At 46.0% G+C, this 20385-nt stretch overlaps 1 protein-coding gene across 1 annotated transcript in view; it reads left to right on the top strand.

The window, feature by feature from the left end:
• LOC143988097 (CD109 antigen-like) overlaps nt 1-15479 on the top strand; it is a 169851-nt gene extending 154372 nt beyond the window's left edge. Inside the window, exon 33 of the mRNA XM_077487380.1 lies at nt 15046-15479. Within this exon, the coding sequence (XP_077343506.1) occupies nt 15046-15227 (182 nt within the window). The 3' untranslated portion in view covers nt 15228-15479. The remainder of the gene's footprint in view (nt 1-15045) is intronic.
• Nucleotides 15480-20385: the final 4906 nt, after the last annotated feature.

Below are 20385 nucleotides of genomic sequence, written 5' to 3'. Positions count from 1 at the left end.
TAAGGACTGGTAACTTGGTATAGGGTGCTACGGTACATAGGCCTGAGTGCGTTACAGTCTGCTGTTCTGTAAGGACCGCTATCGGTCCACAATACATAGGGTTGCCGTGCACTACTGCTGACCGCTGCCCTATACTGCAGCAGTCCTTCATTGGTATAGGGACTGACGTACAGTCTGCTAATCACTAACACACAACCTGCTTGGTCCACAAAAGTTCTTATAAGGACTGGTAACTTGGTATAGGGTGCTACGGTACATAGGCCTGAGTGCGTTACAGTCTGCTGTTCTGTAAGGACCGCTATCGGTCCACAATACATAGGGTTGCCGTGCACTACTGCTGACCGCTGCCCTATACTGCAGCAGTCCTTCAGCGGTATAGGGACTGACGTACAGTCTGCTAAACACTAATACACAACCTGCTTGGTCCACAAAAGTTCTTATAAGGACTGGTAACTTGGTATAGGGTGCTACGGTACATAGGCTTGAGTGCGGTACAGTCTGCTGTTCTGTAAGGACCGCTATAGGTCCACAATAGATAGGGTTGACGTGCACCACTGCTGACCGCTCACCTATACTGCAGCAGTCCTTCAGCGGTATAGGGACTAAGAGTTTTGTCACAGGGTCATTTAAAAAATGACATGCAGAGGAAGAGGCAGGCCCTTCCGCAGGGGTGGTAGGGGTAGGGCAGGAGCAACAGGCTTGAGCCAAAGTGGGAAGTTGCAGAAGGTGCGTTCAATTACTTTAAAGGATGCACCAGACTTGGTTGAGTGGCTCGCTCAGCCTTACTCTTCTGCACCCTCCTCATCCTCTCGATCTGCACCCTCTTCTTCACTCTCTGCTATGTGCACCCCCAAAGACACTACCACCAACAACACGACCACCACCACCACCACCACATACCTTCCGCTTGAGTCACTGGAATTATTTTCCGATCCATATCAAGAGGACATTTCTGATGCGCAGCCACTCTTGGTATTGGATCAGGAAGAGGAGGTAGCAACAAGCGCTACTCAGCAGTCTGACGCCAGTACCCAGATCAGCCCAAGGAGGAGGTTGGTCCCCGGTGTTGCTGCCTACTCTACTTATAGCGGTGGGGAAGGTGACGTTGATGATGACGTGTCTAGTGATGTCACGTGGGTGCCCACAAGAGAGGAAGAGGAGGGGAGTTCAGAGGGAGATATGGACCAGCAGATAGGGAGGAGAAGCAGCAATGACTTACATTGCACAGCAGGGACAAAGCAGACTGCAAATGTATCAGGAGCGAGTCATCGACCATGTACGGTCACATCTGGCGCTCCCAGGACACCGGCACATGGCTCCGCAGTGTGGGCTTTTTTTAACGTGTCCGCTGCTGACAATAGCGTTGCCATCTGCAATCTTTGCAGTCAACGCGTTAGTCGCGGTAAGCCCAATACTCACCTAGGGACGACCGCCTTAAGAAGGCACATGAGCAGCCATCACCGAGCCCAGTGGGAGCAACGGAACACACAAAGCCACACTGCAGGCTCTCACCGTCCAGCCTCGTCTTCTACTTCTCCTTCTCCTCTCTCCTCACAATTGTCCTCCACTCCACCTTCCATCACGCCAAGCTCACATTTTTCTGCAAAAAGGCAGGCTTCCGTGGGCCTAATGTTTGAGCGTAAAAAAATGATGACGCCGGATAACCCTCTTGCCCAACGGTTGGCGGCTGGCTTGTCAGAACTCATAGCCCGCCAACTACTGCCATATAAACTGGTGGACTCGGAGGCCTTTCGCAAATTTGTGGCCATTGGAACACCACAATGGAAGGTCCCAGGAAGGAAGTATTTCTCAGAGAAGGGCATCCCAGAGCTATATGGCCATGTTCAGCGGCAAGTGAATGTATCTCTGGCACACAGTGTCGGTGCCAAGATACATCTGACCACAGACACGTGGTCTAGCAAACACGGGCAGGGAAGGTATATCAGTTTTACTGCCCACTGGGTGAACCTTCTGACGGCCGTCAAGCATGTAACCCGTGGCACCCGTGTAGATTTGGTTTTACCGCCACGGATTGCATGCAGGCCTGACTCTTCTTCTCCTCCTCCTACTCCATCCTCCTCCCTCTCCTCCTCAGCTGCCTCCTCCTTTTCCGCTGCTAGCGTCTCTTCCACTGCACCGCCCAAGCTCCCCAGAACCTATTCCACATGCCAGGTGAGACGTTGCCATGCCGTGCTGCGTCTGTTGTGCCTGGAAGCAAAGAGCCACACTGGCCCGGCACTCCTTTCAGCTTTGCGTTCACAGGCAGATGAGTGGCTAACACCGCTCAATTTGACAGTTGGTAAAGTGGTGTGTGACAACGGTGCCAATCTGCTTAGCGCATTGAAACAGGGCAAAATCACGCACGTGCCGTGCATGGCACACGTCTTAAACTTGGTCGTGCAGCGATTCCTTGTCAAATACCCTGGGGTCCAGGACATCTTGCGGCAGGCAAGGAAAATCTCGGCCCATTTCAGAAGATCTTACACGGCCATGGCTCGCCTTGCTGACATTCAGCGGCGACACCATCTGCCGGTCAGACGTCTTATTTGCGATTGCCCGACGCGATGGAACTCAACCTTCTATATGCTTGATAGGCTGCTCCAGCAGAAACGTGCAGTTAACGTCTACCTGTATGAACTCTGCGAAAGAAACGGTTCTGGGGAGCTGGGTTTTTTTTCACCGCGCCAGTGGCTGCTCATGCGCGACACATGCAGACTTCTGCGGCCATTTGAGGAGATCACCAAACTGGTCAGTCGCAGCCATGGCGCCATCAGTGACATGGTACCTTATGCCTTCTTTCTGGAGCGTGCATTGCGTCGTGTCATTGATCAGGCTGTGGAGGAGCAGGAGCGGGAAGATGAGGAAGTCGCAATGCTGGATGAATTCCCAGGGGGGGCTACTCTATCTGAGACAAGTCAACAACAGGAGTCTGATGAGGAGTCAGAGGAGGATGGTGCCGGGGCGGATGAGCAGGAGCAAGAAGAGCATGCTTTAAACCTTTCTGGGATCCCTGTTGTGCGAGGATGGGGAGAGGAGAATGAAGAGGACGACATTATCCTGGATGATGAGCAGGAGCCAGGCCACCACACCGCTTCCACTTTAGTGCAAATGGGGGCCTTCATGCTCCAGTGTTTTAATAGGGACCCCCGTATAAAAAGCATGAGGGTCAAGGACCAGTACTGGGTGGCAACGTACTTAGACCCCCGGTACAAACACAAAATGGCGGAAATGTTACCGCCGTCGCAGAGGGCTGTCAGAATGCAGCACTTCCAGGCCTTGCTTCGAGAAATGCTGCATTCTGCTTTTGCGTGCGCTGGCAGAGGAGCAATTCCCACTCCCAGAGAAGGATTTGCGGGTACCAATCCAACAGCGCCTGCAAGAAGAGGCCGGTTTGAAGATGTGTTGGTGACTTCGGATATGAGGTCATTCTTTCAGCCGACCCATCGACAGGTGTCATCCGGATCCAGCATCAGGGAACGCCTAGACCGTCAGGTGTCCGACTACATTGGGTTAACGGCCGATGTGGACGCTCTGAGGAGTGATGAACCCCTAGACTACTGGGTGGGCAGGCTTGACCTCTGGCCAGAGCTTGCCCAATTTGCAATCGAACTGTTGGCTTGCCCCTCATCCAGTGTCCTGTCCGAAAGGACGTTCAGCGCAGCAGGGGGGATTGTGACCGATAAGCGTACTCGCCTAGCTCACCACAGTGTTAACTACCTCACATTTCTAAAAATGAATGAGGCATGGATCTCGGAGGAATTCAACACATGTGATCAGTAGACCATGTATATGTCTATAAACAATTTTTGGAATCAAGCACACAGACCTTCTTAATTCATTTGGCTCACTTCCCTGACCCAAAAAAGCACACCGTACTATATGCCCCTACCCTCCTCTTTGAAGAGGTTGAGCGGTGTCATATTTCTACTGGGGCTGCTTATTATGAGGGGTTCCCACCATCCCTGTGCTGTGCTGACTTCCTCCTGGGTGTTCTTATTATGAGGGGCTCCCACCATCCCTGTGCTGTGCTGACTTCCTCCTGGGGGTTCTTATTATGAGGGGATCACACCATCCCTGTGCTGTGCTGACTTCCTCCTGGGGCTGCTTACGGTGCTGCTGTCAGCGCTGTATGTCACGGAGCTGCTGTCAGCGCTGTATGTCACGGAGCTGCTGTCAGCGCTGTATGTCACGGAGCTGCTGTCAGCGCTGTATGTCACGGAGCTGCTGTCAGCGCTGTATGTCACGGAGCTGCTGTCAGCGCTGTATGTCACGGAGCTGCTGTCAGCGCTGTATGTCACGGAGCTGCTGTCAGCGCTGTATGTCACGGAGCTGCTGTCAGCGCTGTATGTCACGGAGCTGCTGTCAGCGCTGTATGTCACGGAGCTGCTGTCAGCGCTGTATGTCACGGAGCTGCTGTCAGCGCTGTATGTCACGGAGCTGCTGTCAGCGCTGTATGTCACGGAGCTGCTGTCAGCGCTGTATGTCACGGTGCTGCTGTCAGCGCTGTATGTCACGGAGCTGCTGTCAGCGCTGTATGTCACGGAGCTGCTGTCAGCGCTGTATGTCACGGAGCTGCTGTCAGCGCTGTATGTCACGGAGCTGCTGTCAGCGCTGTATGTCACGGAGCTGCTGTCAGCGCTGTATGTCACGGTGCTGCTGTCAGCGCTGTATGTCACGGAGCTGCTGTCAGCGCTGTATGTCACGGAGCTGCTGTCAGCGCTGTATGTCACGGAGCTGCTGTCAGCGCTGTATGTCACGGAGCTGCTGTCAGCGCTGTATGTCACGGAGCTGCTGTCAGCGCTGTATGTCACGGTGCTGATGTCAGTGCTCTGTATTACGGTGCTGCTGTCAGTGCTCTGTATCTCCTGCACCCTCTTGTTTGCCTACCCTGGTCCCTGACCTTCCCTCTCCTCCATTGCCTTCATTAGCTCCATAGTCCTGAATTGTCAGAACAATTTCCCAAATAAAAAAAAAATGCTTGTAGTTATCGATCCCAAATTCACCTCATACATGTATTATGCTATTGTCCAGGTGGTGGGACTACGTGCTACCCCCTAATAATTACCCCGTGGCCGCAAATTCGACCTAAAGGTTTGCGAAATTCGCCTCCCATTGAAGTCAATGGAGCCCGCGGCGAACGGTCGTTTTCGCGAACGTTTGTGTCCGTTCGCGTTTCGCGTTCGCGAAACGTCCCGTCGGAAGTTCGTCCATCACTAGTTGCTAGGCAGAATGGAGAAATGCTGTTTACACGGCATTTCCTCCATTCGGCCGCTCCGTGAGACGATCGCGGGGATGCCCGCGGCAGGGCGCCATTGAATATTGGACGTACCTGTACGCCAATATGCCTGCCCGTGCCATTCTGTCAACGTACATCGTCGTGCGCTGGTCGGGAAGCGGTTAAACGTTATTTAGGTTAAAGTGACAGTAAACAATATCCTTTTTTTTCAAAAATAATTCTAACACCTTCACTACTTAATGGCCCAGTAAATGATTTTTCATGAAATCACTACCTACTGTGTTTATCTGCCTCCTTGTAATGTCTTCCATGAACCTTCTTGTGGACAGGTACAGACTACTTTCTCCCCTGCAGGTGGCACTTTTCCATAGTAGGTGAGGTTGAAAAAAGACACAAGTCCATCAAGTCCAACCTATGTGTGTGATTATATGCCAGTATTACATTGTATATCCCTGTATGTTGCAGTAGTTCACGTGCTTATCTAATAGTTTTTTGAAACTATCAAGGCTCCCCACTGAGATCACTGCCTGTGGAAGGGAATTCTACATCCTTGCCACTCTTAGCCCTTGTACACACGGTCGGACATTCCGACAACAAAATCCGTCGGATTTTGTCCGACGGATTTTGTCCGAAACTGGTGTTGCATACTGGTGTTGTCGGAAAATCCAATCGTACGTAACGTGATGAGGTTATTTCGTTATGACGGGACTACGTTCAGGCTAGTAGCCAATAGCTTTGGTCTAGGAATTTGATCTGAGCATGCGTGGCACTTTGTCCGATCGGAATTCTGTACACACAATCGGACAATGTCCGATCGGATCATGTTGTCGGAAAATTTTATAGCCCAGCTGGAAAACTTGGTCCGTCGGATACTCCGACGGAAACAGTCCAATGGAGCCCACACACTGGAATTATCCGACAACACGGTCCTATCGGACATTGTCCATCGGAATGTCCGACCGTGTGTACAAGGGCTAACAGTAAAGAACCCTCTATGTCGTGTAAGGTTAAACCTCGTGGCCAGGTGTCTTGTCAAACTCCCTTCCACAAAATGTGTATCCCTATTACGGGGTCACCAGTAGGTTTGTAAATTTAAATCATATCTCCTCTCAAGCGTCTCTTCTCCAGAGAGAATAAGTTCAGTGCTCGCAACCTTTCCTCATAACTAATGTCCCTCAGACCCTTTATTAGCTTAGTTGCCCTTCTCCGTACTCGCTCCATTTCCAGTACATCCTTCCTGAGGACTGGTGCCCAGAACTGGACAGTGTACTCTAGGTGCGGCCAGCCCAGAGTCTTGTAGAGTGGGAGAATTATCGTTTTATCTCTGGAGTTGATCCCCTTTTTAATGCATGCCAATATTCTGTATTGTTGGTAATCAGTAGATCCAGTAACGCTTTATTCTGCACCGGCACTGCAACTGGAGAGGAAGTCAGGAGGGACATGGTTCCTTTATGATTTCCTGGGTCACTGGGAAAGTGATCCAATTGGATGCTGCCACCCCATGTAACTCGATCAGACATCTTGGGCCAGGCAGAGCCTATTTAAGACCCTGGCTTGGAGTAGAAAAAAGTGCTCCATTTGTTTGAGACAGTAGTAGCATTAGGGAGAGGTTCCTGATGAGGAGGGAAAACATAGGGTCCCTTCTTTTCTGGACACCTTCCTGAATGGACACTAGATGGCCAGGCTGCATTCTTTCCCCTCTCAACAGACGCTGTCAGTCCAGCTAGAACTTGCTTCTTCCACGTGGCTGGCAACAGTGAGTGCACCCGGCTGGGTAACCCTCCCATCGGGTTTGTTGTGAATTGTTACTGCATTCCCTCAATTCAAGTCTTCTTTGGCAACTACCTGTGGGAATCATTGCCTTCACACCATGCTGCACCACACCTGCATCCTGATTTTTTTCTTTCGCCTCCATTTGTTTGGAACAAGCAGCATAGGTGTGCACATGGGGTGTACCTGAGCACAGGCACTTAGATCTCCTCCTCCCTACATAGCACACGTTGTATCTGAAATCTGATTCCCTCATTCATAGCTATGAATTGCACAATGTATTGCTGGCTACTGCAGCTGAGCTGCCTTTCCAACCATGGATTTTCACAAGTCTGAACTGCAATACAGTAGCCAGCTATGTGCTATGCAGATCATAGCTATGTGTAAGGGAATCAGATTTCTGCTACAGTGTGTGCTATGTAGGGAGAAGAAGATCTTAGTGCCCATGCTCAGGCTGTGTACCATGCAGGGATGGGAGAAAGTACTCCGCCCAGAGCCCTGTCAGTGTTGACCCCTGTCTTCTGCCCTGCTGACCCCTGTGCTTGGCTTAGTTGACCCCTATCCTTGGCTCTGCTGATCCCTGTCCTCCACCCTGATGACCCCTCTCCTCCGCTTGTGGATCCCTGTCCTTCTCCCTGCGGACCTCAGTCCTTTGCCCTACTGACCCCCTACTGACTGCCTTTATGATACCTGCACACTCCCCTGCTGACCTCTTATCCTCCACCCTGTTGACCCCTGTCCTCAGCCCTGCTGACCCTTGTTGGGTGTGTACCTTCATTCATACAGCGGGACCATGGAGTAAAAATGTAGCCACTCTCTAACAGGAAGTTTGGTCACAGCAGCAAAATGCATGACAGACTTAAAAGAAAAAAAATATATATATATCGCAGGTTAACAATCTTTAAAGAACAATTAAACACTACTATCCATTACAGCCAAGGAAGCTGTCATTTTTGCCTCTGTTTAATCGGCACCTACCATAGTGCTGCACATGTGATTATTTATGACACAATCATTTTGATGGTTTGGAAGTTTGGTTGAAAGCACTAGCAAATATGACAGTTAGCATTTCTGGCATGCCTTGAATATAACTGTTTTTGAAACAATTAAATCAATGGGTTTAGTTCCACTTTAATTGCAGTGGCTGCATTCGTTTTCTTTTTTAGGCTTTTTCCCCTAATCTTCATCTGGTTATCTGGTCTTTTTTTTTTTATTATTTATTTTAAGACACTAAGCTGTCAAGCAAAAGTGGTGGTTAGAGGGCTGACAGGTTACAGTGGTTAGTTTTTATTAATTTATGAAAACTTCTTAAAAAGGGTTAGATGAAATTAGTCTTTAATTCTTTGAATTTGTACAAACTAAGTTTTCTAGTGCATCTAATGCTGCGTACACATGATTGTACTATCCGGCGGACTTAGTCCAGCGGACAATCCGCTGGACTATGGAGGGAGTCCGCTGGACTTTTGAAATGAACGGACTTGCCCACACACCGAGAAAAGTCTGTTCATTTTTAACGCGGCTCCAGGTAGACAGGACTAGCGAAGGAAGTCAATGTTGCCGCCTCCATCGGCAAGATTGACACGTCGCTAGCCCCGTCACTTGGTATGGACTTAAAGGGGAAGCCCTACTCCGAAAAAATGGTGTGGGGGTTCCCCCAAAGTCCATAGCAGACCCTTATCTGAGCACGCAGCCCGTCCGGTCAGGAAAGGGGGTGGGGGCGAGCGAGCACCCCCCCTTTCTAAGCCGTACCAGGCCACGTGCCCTCAACATGAGGGGGCTTTGGGGAAGGGGGGCCCTGCGGCCCCCCACCCCAAAGCACCTTGTCCCCATGTTGATGAGGACAAGGGTCTCTTCCCGACAACCCTGGCCATTGGTTGTCAGGGTCTGCGGGGGGCTTGTCTGAATCCGGGAGCACCCTTTAATACGTTTAATTAATTTATTGGACAGCTCCGGTGGTCTTCTCTTCTTCTGTCTTGGGGGGTCTTCTCGCCGGACTCCTCCGCTATCTTTTGCTAGCTCTTTTACTAGTGGAGGAGCCCGGCTTTCTTCTTCATCCTCGTCGCCGCTGTCTGGGGTTCTTCTTCCCACTTCGGGGTCTTGTCCCGCTCTCTATCTTCTGCTAGCTCTTTTACTAGCATTGGCCCGGTCTTCTGTCGCTGTCGCCGCCACCTTCTTTTCTTCTTCCTTGCGATGTTGGCACGATGCTCTCTCTGGCCGCAAAGGCAGGGACACGTTGTGCGGCGACTTATATAGGGACAAAGGGCGGGATCACCAGGTGATGTCACATGGTGACCCCGCCACCTTATTATGTCACAGACCCTGCCCCTTCTCTCTATATAAGTCGCTGTACAACGCGTCCATGCCATTGTGGCTAGAGAGTCGTGTCAACATCGCAAGGAAGAAGAGAAGAAGGCGGTGGCAACAGCGACAGAAGACCGGGCCAACGCTAGTAAAAGAGCTAACAGAAGATAGCGGAGGCCCGACAGAAGACCCCCGAAGAGTGGGACAAGACCCCCGAAGAGTGGGACATGACCCTGAAGTCGGAAGGCGGCGATGAAGAAGAAAGCCGGGCTCCTCCGCTAGTAAAAGAGCTAGCAGAAGATAACGGAGGAGTCCGGCAAGAAGACCCCCCAAGATGGAAGAAGAGAAGACCACCGGAGCTGTCCAATAAATGAATTTAAAAACTTGTGTTGTGTTTTTTTATTTAAACTTTTTTTCACATCGTACTCCATACTCATTCACATAGGGTGGGGGGCCATTATCTGGGGGCCCCCTTATTAAAGGGGGCTCCCGGATTCCGACAAGCCCCCCGCAGACCTTGACAACCAGGGGTTGTCAGGAAGAGGCCCTTGTCCTCATCAACATGGGGACAAGGTGTTTTGGGGTGGGGGGGCCCCAGGGCCACCCTTCCCCAAAGCACCCCCCATATTGAGAGCACGCGGCCTGGTATGGCTCAGGAGGGGGGCCCCCTTTCCTGACTGGCCGAGCTGCATGCTCGGATAAGGGTCTGCTATGGACTTTGGGGGGACCCCCACGCCATTTTTTTGGCGTAGGGCTTCCCCTTTAAGTCCATACCAGGTGACGTGTCAATCTCGCCGATGGAGGCGGCGACATTGACTTCCTTCACTAGTCCCGTCTACCTGGAGCCGCGTTCAAAATGAACGGACTTTCTCCGTGTGTGGGCAAGTCCAAGTCCATTCATTTCAAAAGTCCGGCGGACTAGCACACAGACGGGCGGATTGTCCGCCGGACTGCCGAGTCCGGCGGACAATTTTGAGTCAAAACTTCTTTCTAAGTTTGCAGGACCTTTGGGGGAAAAAAAGTCTGCCAGAGCCCACACACGAGCGGACCAAGTCCACCGGATAGTCCAATCGTGTGTACGGGACATAACGCTACCCTGTCCACAGGTTGATACTGCCCTTGTCCAAGATATCGCTATTGCTCCTCAATAAAATGGCGTTATGCTAGAAAAGAAAGTGTGTTTACTAGCCAGATCACTAGGTGAAGATAAAGAAAAAAGTAAAAAAAAAACCTGATGTAGTCACCACATTTAAGGATTTGTAAGCAGAATTGTGTCGCTTTTCAGACCTGAAGCATTTGGGCCAACTCCATGTTCTCTTTTTTACCATTTAGCATAGATAGAGCACATTCCTGCTGCTGTTCCTGACTGTTAGCGACATGTGGCTTTATATTTAGTTTGTCTCTGCTGCCTGCACACAGATACCTGGTCATCTTCGGTCACCTGAATCTTTTCCTGTTATTAGCAGCTGGTTCATAATTTATTCAAAGCCTGGCCTTGTACCCTTGACTATGTTGCCTCTGCTTTGTGGTGGAACATGTCAAAACCCAAACATTCAGCTTACAATTCACCATACCTGCTAACAGACAATGAACAAACCTCAATGAATAACCTCTTTAATAAGAGGTCACATCACAGTATTGATATGGCATTAGTACACCAATTAGTTCTCATTAAGAAAAGTATAAAAATACCTGGAAGGGATCTGTCGCGTCCCTTCTGGAGTCATTGCATAGAAAGGATTTATATTCAGGACTCTCAGGAGTGGATGAGAACTCATTCCAGTAGAACCACGTTCTTTGAAACTTACCAGGTGTACCTCTAAAGCAGTGAGGCTTTCCATAAACTCAGTTTCATTTACCTGAGGCACAGCTATTGAATGGACAGGTGATTGTTCCAATGTTGTGGGATACAACTCATATTTTGCATTAATTAAGTGTGGAAGAACAGATCTCTTGTATGTTTTGGAGGATTGGAGGGAGGGGCAGGTCCAAAAGGTATGTAAGGAAGTGCCTGGCGCCTTGTTGTAAGTCCAACATAAGTCAGAGTTTACTGGAAACATAGCATGTAACGTTTGTGGTGTCCTATATCACTGGGTAAGTATCTTGAAACTCGGTTCCTGATATTTTGTGCACATGGATGTTTTGTGAGCATAATAAAGCATCTTGTTCAGAAGTCAGTTGGTGCTGAAGATCTGCTTCACACTTTTCGAGGTAAGGAGGAATAAAATTGTGGGTTGGATTATTAAGTTACATAATAGAGGCTGTAGGCCTGAGTGGTTCCTGTTGTTCACATTCCTTTTCAAATTGTGTGAGTGGTTTAGAAAATTAAGTTGCAGTAGCAATGAATGGAGGAAATTCAATAATTGTGATAACCTTCAGGACCCAAGATATGGTATCCGAGTGTTTGGCGTTGATTGTCCCAGCTTAGGCCAGTTTTGTAGTTTTGTAATGTAGTTTGCTCTCTGTATCTTTTGCTGTATTTGTTCCCTAAACTGAGGGCTTAAAAAAATGACGTGAGGTCCCCCTCCAAAATCCATACCAGACACCAGACCCATATCCGGGCATGCAGCCTGGCAGGTCAGGAAAGGGGGGGACGAGTGACATGGGCATCATCCCCACAACCGTGGCTGGTGGTTATGGTGGTCTGTGGGTGGGGGACTTATTAGAACCCAGAAGTCCCCTTTAACAAGGAGGATCCCAGCTCCCCTATGTGAATGAGTGTCGGGTACACTGTACCCCTACCCATTCACCAAAAAGTGACAGGAGACAAGTTTCTGAAAATTTCCCCCCACCCCCCAGGTTGTAGACATTTGGCGAGGGGGGGGGGGCTCGCTGCGGTTTTTTAAATTTTTTTATTTAGCTGTCAGTGGGGAAACCCCACTTGGTTATTAACCACTTCAGCCCCGGAAGGATTTACCCCCTTTCTTACCAGAGCACTTTTTGCGATTTGACATCCTTTTTTTCCCACAAATAGAGCTTTCTTTTGGTGGTATTTGATCATCTCTGCAGTTTTTATTTTTTGCACTATAAACAAAAAAAGAGCAATATAAAAAATAAAATGCATTATTCATTATTATTTTTATTTATTTTTTTGCTATAATAAATATCCCCAAAAAATATATTAAAAAACATTTTTTCCCTCAGTTTAGGCCGATATGTATTCTTCGACATATTTTTGGTAAAAAAAAATCGCAATAAGCGTTTATTGATTGGTTTGCGCAAAAGTTATAGCGTCTACAAAATAGGGGATATATTTATGGCATTTTTATTAATAATTTTTTTTTTTACTAGTAATGGTGACGATCAGCGATTTTTATTGTGACTGCGACATTATGGCGACATTATGGCGGACACACTTTTTAACACATTTTTGGGACCATTGGCATTAATACAGTGATCAATGCTATAAAATTGCATTGATTACTGTAAATATGTCACTGGCAGTGAAGGGGTTAACCACTAGGGGGCGGGGAGGGATTAAGTGTGTCCTGGGGCATGTTTCTAACTGTCTGGGGGATGGGCTAGCAGTGACACAACACTGATCACTGCTCCCGGTGACAGGGAGCAGACGATCGGTGTCCTGTCACTAGGCAGAACAGGGAGATGCTTTGTTTACATTGGCATCTCCCCATTCTTCAGCTCTGTGACATGATCGCAGGTATCTCCGCAGACATTGGGTCCCACAGGCACGGTGACGGAACTTGCGGCTGGTGTGCGCATGCACGATGGGAAATTCAAGGTAACGTACGGGTACGTCACTTTGCCCAGCCGTGCTATTCTGCCAATGTATACCTACAGGAGCTGGTTGGCATGTGGTTAAGGATGCAGCGCTCAGCTTCCCATCCCTGCTCCTTAACAGCCAGCTTACATTGTGCCTTGATTAAGCAACGTTTTGCCCAATCAGGGCACAGAATGCACTCTGCTGCGCTTCTGGGACGAACATCCAGCGAATACCCTGCAAATTTGGGTGTTCAGTAAACTGCTGAACAGGCAGATATTTGGCCCAAACTCATGCTCAGGCCGAACCGTTCCCCCAAGAGTATTACCAAGCAATTGAACAGGTGTACCTAATAAAGTGGCCAGTGAGTGTATATGTTATTAGTTATTTATTTTTGTATTTATTTTTTTGTATTTTGTATTTATCATGAGTAAGAATGACTTCCTGTTTTCAAGGACTTGTGCGTGCGTGCTTTCTCTTTTTATATATACTGAATAGATGAGGGTGAGGCAGCTCTATCCTTTATAGTTGTGCAAAAAAATTTGTAAGGAGGATGACAGATGTTTATTGTTATGCTAAACAACCTCTGTGCAGGCAAAACTCTGTAACTTTGATGTTTGGATGAATAAAAGTGGGCAAAAAGCCCTAAAACACATTCTGCTGAGTGGAATGAGTCCTTCAAAAACTCCCCATTTTAAATCTCACAGATGTTAAAACGGCTTTATTAATGGGTAACAGGCGGTTACAAAGTCCTCACAACTACCAGCAAAAAAACAAGCAGCTTAACTAAGCTTAAATAGGCCCCCTCCCCCATTCTAAGTCTTTTACTAACTACTCTGTAAAAGAAAGATGTGTATGCTTACCTAATCTTAGGGTGCTCCGGTGCAGTCATGTGATCGGGTCCCAGAGCAGGCTTCAGGGGAGACGAGGGAAAACAGACAACAAATGCCCTATAGTAAGTCTCTGGTGACGTCACCGCCCAGGTTCTGCAGCTTTTTCCTCTCCCCTAAAGTTGGCCACTACAGGAAATCACGTAACTGGAGCGGCCTTAGATTGGATAAGTATACACATCTTTCCTTTAACAGGATAGTTAGTATAGGGATTAGATTGAGGACGGAAGCAGATTGAAGACTTGATTTTGACCAGACTTCCATTTTAAGAAAATTAATGCGGTTCTAAAGTCAGAAGGTTTTTTATCCTAGTGCATTCTATGCATTAAGATGAAAAAGACCTTCTGTGTGCAGCAGCCCCCCTCAGCTCCCCTAAAACTTACCTGAGCCCATCTGCCTGGGACTCCCTCCTCATTGGCTGAGATGGCAGCACGACACTATTGGCTCCAGCTGCTGTCAATCAAAGCCAGTGAGCCAATAAGGAGAGAGGAGGGCAGGGCTGAACCGCAGCTCTGTGTCTAAATGGACACACAGAGCAGCAGCTCAGCTCGGGTGCCCCCATAGTAAGCAAGTAACTCCAGAAAGAGATCCGAGAAGAGGAGAATCTGGGCTTCCCTGTGCAAAACCAACTACACAGAGCAGGCAAGTATAACATGTTTGTTATTTTTAAAGAAAAAAAATTGAGACTTTAGTATCTCTTTAACTGTTAGAACTCGCACAGCTTTTGTTTGTACGAATCTGGAATGTATTGAGGTTTTGGAGTGAAAATTGGGCCCTAAAATGGCTGAGTTTTTCTTGATTTTAAGATTTTACTAAAGTGTATAGCATTGTGATTTATTAAACTTTTATCAAAGGTTAGCATTAGGTAAGTAATAAAGCTATTATTGAATACTGTATTTTTATTTAAATTGAAGTGACACACATTTGGTTTCGATCTTGGATTTCCCCCAAATTTGACCAGTTTGACAAAAGTTAAATGTAACATTCGCAGGAAACTGTGAAGTTTCACCACACAATTAATTTTTTGCGTAATATAAATTGAAAATCATACTATAAGAACATAAAAACATTAGCAACTATCCTGTTCCCTATAAATGTCATTGTATTGCTATTGTTTCTTTTCTTTTTAGGTAGCTCTGCCTCAAGAACATATAATTTGAAGTCAGCTGACATATGCGATGTATGTGGTACAGAATGTGTTTTTTGTAAGACTGATGATTCTTGGGATGATCACGAAGAATTTAACAGTGCCACTTCACCTGGATTGTCCTTTTTCTGGTTTTGCAGTGTTCTATTGTTGGTTATTTTTTAACAGTAATGTTTACATGCTCCACAAAAATGTTCTTATTCATGTATAATTTATGCGTTAGTTACCCTAAAATAAACCTAAAGCTGAACTTTAGGCAGGTATAAAAGACAAAAAAAGATTGCAGGAAGTATCAGGACAAGGGGCCAAGCTGTTCATGTGCTGACAAGAAGCATGTTGGTAGGAAGAGAAAGCAGAGTGACAGAGAGATTACAGGCATACCCCACTTTTAAGTACACAATGGGGTTTATTTACTAAAGCTGAAAAGTGCAAAATCAGGCTCACTTCTGCATAGAAACCAATGAGCTTCTAACCTTGGCTTGTTCAAGTAAGCTTTGGCAATAAAACCTGGAAGCTCATTGGTTTCTATGCAGAAGTGAGCATGATTTTGCACTTTCCAGCTTTAGTAAATAAACACCATTGTGTACTTAAAAGTGGGGTATGCCTGTACTTTACAACTGTGCGACTTCTCCTTTCATTGCACTGTCACCGGCTGTGGTGGGTCGAGGACAACATGGGCTCATATAAAGTATGAGGATATTTATTAGAATGAAAAAAAATGTACTGTAGGCTAAATCTCTAGATTGACGGTATATAATGCAGCAAAAACTGTTTTTATTTTTTACCAGGCTACTAATTTTTACAGAGTGGGGAATGGGTAAAACCTTGGTTATGTCCTTTTTGATAACTGTGTCCTTTTGATGCAGTTTCCCCTCATTTGTGTCTAGGCTGTGTTGTTGTCCAGAACAGGAAATTCGGATAAATCTCCCCAGTGCAGAAACAACAACAATAGTGTGATGGAACTCACCCACACTTCAGCCAAAACTTAAAAAAGACAGTCTGTGCTGGAGTTCTACTTTAATTCAGAACTCCAAGCATACAGCTAAATGTTTTTATCCCAAAACTTCACACAATTACTCAACTTCATCACGCTGTTAATATCCTCTCTGTGTACTTTTCCTATATCTAAATTTCCTTACAGCTCTCAGTGCCATGCACTCTGTCTGATTGGCTCATAAAATATATCCACCCAGACTCAGTTTGATGTCTACTATGTTGAAAATTATTGTAAAAAAAATCTGATTATATAGCATTTTACATTTTAATGAACGCATACATTGGCTAAATGGGGTATGTTTTAACTGCCTGGAGTTCTTCTTCAAACTATCTTTTCTTCTTTAGTTACTGTGGTGTGCTGCTCTTTTATTTTGGTTTACATGCACACTTGTATAGATAATGGCTTATCTTAGAGAAGCATATTGTTTTTGAACTTCATTAATAAATACGTGCGTTCTTATGCATTTTCTCTGGTTCTAAATCTGATGAAAGGGTTGTCTTTAAATTACTTTTAATTTTGTGCACTTGACCATACACCAGAGCACATATAAGGGTTGATTTACTAGAGGAGAAGAAGCTGTTCACTTGGAAAAAATAAATGATAAATGATAATAAATAATGAGAAACTGTGTTCACTCAAAATATCCAATCATGGGCAAGCATTATAAAAACAAAAAAAAAACAGGCTTTTTGTGAGCACATGCTTAGTTGATTGAAATAAATACAAGTTCTTGATATTTCCTAAGTGGACACTATTTAATCAATCCCATATTCTATATTGAGAAAAGAAGGAGAATTGCAACTAGGGTGAAGTACAATGTATGTTCCCATGGGCAAACACATTTTTCTCTCATTGCACTTTGTCATATCAAATTCCAATCCTTTAAATATATGTTCAGGTGAATCCAAATCTTATCCCTATCCAGCAGTATTTCCTATATACTCACTTCAGAAAATTGTTTCCCCTATTACTGATTTACCTAGCGTTTTTTTTGTGTGCTGTATCTTTGTAAGGAGGTGGTCATCCTGGTCATAGAGTAGTGATTTTCTTACTTATCTCAAAGCTTGTGGGTAGGTGCAGAATAGTGCAGCGGCAGTAAACACGCAGATTCCGCTTGCAAAAAACAGAACTGTACTGAAATTGAAGTTCAGTAATGTACAAGCCCAACAGGAAGACAACCCAAACAGGGGTACTCACAGGATACTCACAGGATGCACAGCGTTGATTAGTAGCAGTAGGTATCAGGTATGCAGACAGCATCTGTTTTCCAGAAAGGATGCCATGTCCCTGAACTTTCCCTACTGGTTTGGAACCACTCCCCAACACCAAGCACTGTCTCTGATAGATAGGTGACCTGTCCATACTCTAGCCACATGTGAAATGCTTGCCAAACCCAGGAGCCAGGGTCTTAAATAGACTCTGCTTGACCCAAGATGACCATCAAAGTCATATCGGACATCAGCATTTAATTGGATATTGCCTCTTTGTGACCAAGGACATCATAGAGCAACTAGGTTCCTCTTTACTTCCTCCTCCACCTGCATTGCCGCTGCAGATGAGCTCCTCCTGCAGTGGAGGAAATAGACTGCACCATGCTACAAGCTGGCCACCCGCTCATGACCGATGATCTGATAACTGGTGGTATAATATTTAAGAATCAGCAGGATAGATTCAGAAAGCACAGATCCACAGAATGAGTGAAGAAAAAGCGGGGACATCCTTACACTGCAGGTCTTCTGGTAAGACTTGCTCTCCAGGAAGAAGAGTGAGTAGTACAGTAGTGACCTTACCAAATCTGGTGAGACTAGCAGTCATTTTATTAAATTATAAAATAATATTCAATTATTTCACACTGCAGATATACAGCTATGAGGCTTTGGACACAGTTACATTCTAGTAAGCACATTGCTATTTCCAAGGATGAATTCAAGGCAGAATATTTTCCCGGGGACTGTTTAGGCACAATTAACATTACTGGATGAGCCAGTGGTGCTCACGATGAGCAGAGACAAAGAGAAAAAGAGGGATACAAAGTCAGAGATCCTTCTAAGGCCAGAATTCAGGATGGCAAAATGTGTAGTAAGCAAATACTAATTTTCATAAGATTGCTAGATGCCCATCCTAAAGTTAAGAAATATATGCTAGCACATAAGGAGTCTATGACTTTCTCTACGCAGAGTGTGGATGGTCGCACTCGAAGCATTCCAGTGTTTTCTGGACATTCTTGCACTGCGCTAGGTTACAATCAGATCTAATGAACAATGTTAAAAAGGATGTAGCCCTTGTAAACCAATGTCAAGGTCAACCAAGGACAGCAGAGGCACCCATTCAATATAAACTATAAAGACATTTAACCTCAAGAGGGACTTTAAAGACAGATAGGGGAAGGGTAGGAGTAAGAAGCATAATATTAGTAAAAAATATAACAAAAGTTTATTGGTTCCAATGAATAAAATGTACTCAAAATGGGGACATATGTACAAAAAATATCACAACATAATTTGACATATATACAACAAAGCACCCATCAGCTCCAGACCAGGCAATTAGACATCTCTCCCCAATTTGCCCACCCTCCCTATGCAGTAGAGGTAACATACTCATATCCTACTTGTTACGGTCCTCGTAAGTTGCATGGAGCTGGTCTCTTTTGGACGCACCTACCTTTGATATGTTTAGCCTGTCTGGATATGCTACTGGAACACACTACTAAAATACATTTGCTATTCATACCCATGATGATTACTTTTGTAGACAAATTGCACCTCATCCTCTCCCCTGAGGAAGGAAAATTATATAATATTTCCGAAACGCATTGAGTTCGGGTCAAGCTGTGAACACCTTGGCAATCCTGGTGGCCTCTCACTCCCAGTAGGCCGGTTTGGTGCTCCATCATACCTCTTGATCAGAGTGCTTTGTTGCATTTGTCAAATTATGTTGGGATCTTTTTCTAGTACATACATCCCCCATTTTGGGAACATTTTATTCATTGTAACCTATAAACTTTTGTTATATTTTTTTACTAATATTATGCTTTTTTCTCCTACCCTTCCCCTATCTGTCTTTAAAGTACCTCTTGGGGTTAAGTTTCTTAATAATAGCTACAGTATTTGGGATGTTGACAGATTTACTGGTCTCTATTAGCCTATCAAGCTCTTCCCTTTGCCCATTCAATATAAAGGTACTTCCAAATCAAGTTTCAAGTTTCTTCAGGAAAGTCAGTATTTATTGATCACAAAAACAGGTTAAAACACCATCAATGCATTTAGTGGCTCTTTAGTGGCCGCTATGGCAGGAAAAGAGGAAAATATGTTCAGTACACTGGATAAAATACATAAAAATATGGCAAAAACATTTTTAATGTAAATTCAAGGGACTGGGCATTTGCCTGGTGGGCCAGTCCATGGTCTGTCGATGACTGGGCCGCACAGCAGCCACCTCTTCAGACACTGCCAGCCCACTTGGCTGCAGCTGCCCCTTTTACTAGCCCTCCTGGATAATCTTCCACAGTCCACCCAGACTGACTCTGCAACCATATCAGACTGCTCTCCCCAGTCATCTCAGTCCTTCTGGTTGTCTTCTCCCTGGAGATCTCCCAGATGTACTCACTGGCTCCTGCTGTCCTCAAACCTGCTCCCTTCCCACTGGAAAGGATTCTTCTTTGGGTAGTCAGAGGATCCCTTCAGGCCTGAGATCATCCCCCCCCGCCAACCCATCCATTGGGGATTGGTCAGAGCCCTCATGAATACTCCAGGCAGCTCCTCCTAACCTCCCTCCCATTCTTCTGGAAGTTTCTCACAAGTTCAAGAAGTAGGGGGAGGTACAAGAGATGCTGCCTGCTGAGTCATACTAGTCTCTCTGGATCACACATCCGACCCAGATTCAAACACAGACTTGGCTGCCAGCCAAGCCAAAACTTTTTGCCTACACTAACAAAAATCCTAAAATTACCTACTCTAGCAGACTAGAGGGTGCTAGAGTTACTATGGGGTTTCTGCATTTGGCTGCCTCCTCTGCACATTCTCACACACTAAAGCGGCCACTGACAGCTCAGTCTGGAGCGGCTGCAGAAAAGGTATGTATATATTTTTTCTTTACAGGGCTTGGTAGGTTAGTCTTAGATTGAAGATGCAAGTAGATTTCGAGATTTTGGTTTTAGGGTGAACGCCTACTTTAATTATTATTTAAAAAAATTATTACAAAAAAGCTAAAGAAATACAGTGAAGAACCAAAAAAGCATAATTAGTGCTCCACTACCTTCACTTGTTCACATGACCTGTGCACCTCCACCAACCAGGTGAAAAACCTGCTTATCTCAATAAAACC

Source organism: Lithobates pipiens, unplaced genomic scaffold, assembly GCF_037356315.1.
Source record: "Lithobates pipiens isolate NorthernLeopardFrog02 unplaced genomic scaffold, aLitPip1_a1.2 Scaffold_18, whole genome shotgun sequence".
Lineage (NCBI taxonomy): Eukaryota > Metazoa > Chordata > Amphibia > Anura > Ranidae > Lithobates > Lithobates pipiens.
Note: the sequence above shows the minus strand (reverse complement) of the source record. Positions and strands in the feature narration are given on the sequence as shown.